General features: G+C 42.6%; 1 protein-coding gene across 1 annotated transcript; it reads left to right on the top strand.

The window, feature by feature from the left end:
* Nucleotides 1-209: 209 nt before the first annotated feature.
* LOC125527801 (probable CoA ligase CCL6) lies at nt 210-4,945 on the top strand. The gene is made up of 19 exons (XM_048692312.1): nt 210-301; nt 465-528; nt 622-711; nt 814-870; nt 972-1,020; nt 1,258-1,334; nt 1,606-1,645; nt 1,724-1,818; nt 1,895-2,059; nt 2,350-2,460; nt 2,545-2,632; nt 2,720-2,786; nt 2,949-3,024; nt 3,111-3,228; nt 3,483-3,728; nt 3,826-3,965; nt 4,071-4,253; nt 4,348-4,467; nt 4,546-4,945. Exons 1-19 carry the CDS (start codon nt 258-260, stop codon nt 4,594-4,596), a joined length of 1,881 nt encoding a protein of 626 aa, XP_048548269.1. The 5' UTR covers nt 210-257; the 3' UTR covers nt 4,597-4,945.
* The last annotated feature ends 488 nt before the right edge of the window (nt 4,946-5,433 follow it).

The following is a 5,433-nucleotide window of genomic DNA, read 5'->3' as shown; positions in this document are numbered from 1 at the left end:
CTACAAGTAGACACGCAACAGCAGCACCAGAATAGGAACACAAGCTTTAAATTGGCCACCAACCTTCGCCACCACCATAACTGCCACACATCTGAGCACCAAGCCCTCACTCACTGACTCAAGCTACGAGCTCAGCAAGCTCAAGGAGAAAAAATATCTGCATCTGACGGCACCAAGCCCCGTCCGGCCGCCCATTGCTAGCTGGAGAGGAAGCGGCCGGGCCCGTCTACCGGAGCATCTACGCCAAGGACGGCCTCATGCGGCTTCCGCAGGAAATCCATTCCCCATGGGACTTCTTCAGGTTCGTTCATGGGTCCTGGCAGCATGCTGATTTCTTTACACTCCATTCCTAAGCACTCTGTCATCACATTATACTAAGTTTCAGTGATCCCAGCGCTGAAGGTGTTGAGATTTCAGAGAACTTTGTTCATTTTTTTCCTTTCTGTTTCCGTACGTTCCTGCAGTGGGGCAGTCAAGAAGTATCCCAAGAACAGAATGCTCGGCCGGCGCCAGGTTTCTGAGGGCAAGGTAAAGCAGAGTAATTCAGTATAATGGACAAAATGGTAATTATAAAGGGGATTTTGATTTGGGAGGATGCAAAAAAATTTCTGTGAAATTCAGGCTGGTGACTATGTGTGGCAAACGTATGAGCAAGTGTACCAGAAGGTTATCCAGATTGGAGCAGCTATCAGAGGCTTCGGCGTTAAGCCGGTGAGTCAAGAATCTTGCTCTGTCTTTAAACGCTGAGATTTTTTTTCGATCTTGGAATCCATAGCAGAGTGTTTGTTCGACATTATTGATTTGTGTTGGTAGGGGGCTCACTGTGCCATATATGGGTCCAACTGCCCAGAATGGGTCATGGCCATGCAGGTGAGAATTCATGATATTCGTTTATTTTAACAAGGTATATTTCAGGAACATTTTGTAAACTGATGTGAGATTTCATTTTCATTGTATTGGTTCTTGTACAGGCTTGCAACAGCCAAGGAATTTGTTATGTACCACTGTATGACACCCTCGGTAGGTTCACGAGGCTTTCTCACACACACTAAGACACAAACCTCTAGTGAATGCACAAGGGTTCATGAAGAACACTTTTTATTTGGGAGAATAATTTGTCCAATATCAGTGTAATTTTTTTTCTTCCAAACAATGATAATTTACATTAGTCCATGAATGGAAGTCTGGATTCTTAACCATGTTTTGCTTTGCACCTTGCAATGTTGTATTGACTGGATAAGTTGCAACGCAATGCAGGACAAAATGCAGTTGAATTTATCTTGGACCATGCTGAGATCTCCATAGCCTTTATGCAGGAGAGCAAGATAAAATCAGTAAGCAAAACCATATATCTTTGACTACTATGAGCATTACCTTAACTATACAAAATATTGTTGTCTTCTGCGTGGCGTCATACATATTAGCATATCTCCAGTAAATGCTACTGTTTCTATAGAGTTGATTAATAGGAACTGAGATACAATAAAAACTAGCCCTGAACCTGGAGAAATCAATGTTACTAAGCTTGAGATTAGTTGCGAAGACCACAGTTACACATCATTCTTTCCGACACATCTAATTAGTCCCTGAACTGCAATTTTTCAGATTGTCGCCGTACTCCCAAAGTGTACAGCCCACATCAAAGGTTAGCTATCTGGGGTCCGGACATCAACTATTCCCGATTTTGTGTGATTAATTTCTTACTTTATATGTGCAACCTCAGCCATTGTTAGTTTTGGAGATGTGACGATTGAGCTGAAAAGGGAGGTTGAACAATTAGGAGTTTCTTGCTTTTCCTGGGAAGAATTTTCTACAATGGTTAGTGTGAGTTCCTATTAAACTACTCCATTACAAGATCATAAATGGTCTGACCCATAAAATGCTCTTTTAACAGGGAGAAGACATTCAAGAACTTCCTAAGAAACAAAAGGACGACATTTGTACAATCATGTACACCAGTGGAACAACAGGAGAGCCAAAGGGTGTGATAATCACGAACAGGGCTATCGTAGCTGGGGTTACGACCACAGAGCACCTCCTCCAATTGACAGATAAAGTGGTAAACCTTTATTTACATGCGTCAAAACTAGAATTTCAGTGGGGCTTTTCCCTGTACAGGTCTCCCTTTTTCTTTTCGAAAAAGGTTAAACAAAAGAACAACGATCGAGCATGAATGTGTTCTTATTTATAAATAATTCGTAAGTAGTTTTTCACAAAAATATTTTAATCAAAAAATAGTGAAAAATGGTCATGGTTTGTTCATCTTTGATTTAGAGCTTTGTTTTCCTATCATGTCAACCTGATAAATATTAGTGTTTAATGATAACCTAAATCAAAATATGTTTGCAGGTGGACGAATATGATTCATACTTTTCCTATCTTCCATTAGCTCACATTTTCGATCAAGTAATCGGGAATTACTGCATCTCCAAAGGGGCTTCCATTGGATTCTGGCAAGGGGTATGGAGCTATATCTTGCAAGCAAAAAACATTATGTCACTTCTCTGTAACTTCATCCTCTAAGAGGCAAAACTTTCTTAATAGGACATTAGGTACCTGATGGAGGATGTGCAAGTGATGAAACCAACAATATTCTGTGGTGTTCCTCGCGTTTATGATCGTATATACACAGGTATAATGCAAACCTCCATAATTGTTGTTCCAAAATTCCCACCGTATTGTGTTCTTTGTCATAATTGGGGAATCTTGTGAACTGAAGGTATCAACCAAAAAATTCAGTCTGGAGGGCTAATAGCCAAGCACCTTTTTCAGTATGCTTACAACTAGTAAGTATTTTCAACAAGATTAAATAAACACCTACTTTTTAACTCTTTTTCAGTATATGCTTACAACTCGTAAGTATTTCAACAAGGTTAAATAAGCATCTAATTTTTACTCCCTTTCATGTTTTGAGTTTAAACATAACTAACCCATCAAATTGTCATCAGCAAACTTGGCAACTTAATGAACGGATTCAAACAGCATGAAGCATCGCCATTTTTTGACAAAATAGTCTTCAGCAAAGTACGTAAAATATTTGAAGTTCCCATGTTTCTTTATTTTTACTCCATTGGTATATATTTAAGATTCTTTTATCATTAATGTTACAGATAAAGGAAGGGCTTGGAGGCCGCATACGTCTCATGCTATCAGGCGCGGCACCTTTGCCAAGACACATTGAAGAGTTCATGCGAGTTACCAGCTGCAGTGTCCTCGCACAAGGATATGGTGAGACTGTTAGAATTATTATGACAACTCTGCTCATCATAACCATATTAGCAAGTTTGTCCTTGGTTCTTTGGTCATGACTCGGTTCATGGGTTCAGCGGTTAACTTGTTATGGACTACGATGATGTGAAATCAATATCAGTAATCTTATCTTAAATTATTTACATAACTCTAGTTACTACCAGTATCCTAGAAATCTAGTTACTTCTGATGCCGAGGGATGATAAACTGTTAACCGTGCAATTGGTATGCAGGGCTCACTGAGAGCTGCTCGGGATGCTTTACGTCGATCGCCAACGTTATTTCGATGATTGGGACGGTTGGCCCTCCCGTGACGGCAGTCGAGGCACGGTTGGAGTCCGTTCCTGAAATGGGCTACGACGCGCTCTCCAGTGCGCCGCGAGGCGAAATCTGCTTGAGGGGACACACCTTGTTCTCTGGGTACTACAAGCGTCCTGACCTCACAGAGGAAGTGTTCTCAGATGGATGGTTCCACACAGGTGCAGCCCTTTTTCTTCCATTCCTAAGCGTACCGCACAACACATCAATGAACATATATGGTCCCTAACAAAATTTGCAACCAATTTATGTACTAAGGTGATATCGGGGAGTGGCAACCGGATGGCACGATGAAGATCATCGACAGAAAGAAGAACATCTTCAAGCTGTCCCAGGGGGAGTATGTAGCAGTGGAGGTCCTGGAAAGCGCATACGCGCAGTCTCAACTCGCTGCGTCGGTACGATAAGCAAAACGGAATGAATAAATAAATAAAATTGCTGTGGGTCAGATTCATGGTTTTGTTCAGATGTAACTGACCAAGAGTCTCTCCTCTTTGAACAAGGTTTGGGTCTACGGGAACAGCTTCGAGTCCTTCCTCGTTGCTGTGGTCGTCCCTGAGAAGCAAGCCATTGAGGACTGGGCTGCACTTAACGGCAAGTCTGGTGACTACGCTGAGTTGTGCAATGATCCGAAGGCAAGGAGGTACATCCAGGATGAGCTGAATCAAACCGGCAAGAAACTCGGGGTACGTCATCGTCGATACACGGATAAATTTAGCAAGCTATGATCTGCCCATTTTTTTCCCCATCATAAGCTATGATCTCTTGCCATGCATGCAGTTGAGAGGATTTGAGATGCTGAGGGCCGTTCACCTGGAGCCAGTGCCATTCAGCATCGACAAGGACCTGATCACCCCAACTTTTAAGCTCAAGAGGCCCCAGCTGCTCAAACATTACAGGGTTAGAGAGAACAAACTTCATCATGCTCGTATCAGTTAGTGGTTTTTGGTTCACAAAGAGAACAAAATTATGCTGCAGGATCGTGTTGATCAGCTGTACAAGGATGCCAAGATGGGAACTGCACAATGAAAAATGGTGGTTAAACATCAGCAAGTGGATATGAGCTTTCTGAATGTTTCCTCAAGAGTCAAAACTAGTATGATACTATGATGTAGCAACGGTAAGGAAGTTGGCTACGGCTCGAGGCGGTGACACTTTGTACCACTACTACTGCATTCAAGACCCGGATCCAGCATAGATCTGCATTCAAAAGATACATGTCAAAATAAAAATGTATTTGCACATAATGTGCTACTTTTTTTTTTCTCGAGCGAACATAATGTGCTAGTTAGAGCCGGTAAAGTTATCTTAGCTTGTAATCCTTACTACAAACAAGATTAATGGATAACTTTGATATATATAAACCACTACAAAGTTACCGCTTTTGAGAAAGGGCGCTGCTACGCGTCGGCCGCCTCGCGAGCCATTAGATCCGACACAATCTTACCGCTAAACGTCTTGCTCTACTTTGCAACAAACTTCTTGTTGCGGAAACATTTACAAAGAGGTTGTGTTGCGGGTTTTTTTTGCAACATAGATTGTGTCATGGGATTTTCTTTGAAACATAGGCTGTGTCATGGGATTTATTTTTTTGCAACAAAGGTTGTGTTGCAGAAAGAAAATGTATTCACTTTTTTTTTGCAACATTGGGATATCGATGTGGACGCTGTCGCCGGCCACCTCTGGCTCGACAGAGACATGGAACTGACAACTAGTTATTGGAGCGGCGGAGATGCTGAGGCAGGCGGGCTTCGAGGTCTACGATAACCTCACGCGCACACCCAGGTGCCCACTAGGCACCAGGGCGCGCCTCCCCCTCCTTCCGAAACCAAACCCTCCCGCGCCGCCCCCGCGAGGCAACGGGGA

The sequence above is a fragment of the Triticum urartu genome, unplaced genomic scaffold, assembly GCF_003073215.2.
Source record: "Triticum urartu cultivar G1812 unplaced genomic scaffold, Tu2.1 TuUngrouped_contig_4423, whole genome shotgun sequence".
Taxonomy (NCBI): Eukaryota; Viridiplantae; Streptophyta; class Magnoliopsida; order Poales; family Poaceae; genus Triticum; species Triticum urartu.
The sequence above is the reverse complement of the archived record's forward strand: the minus strand, read 5'-3'. Positions and strand labels throughout refer to the sequence as shown.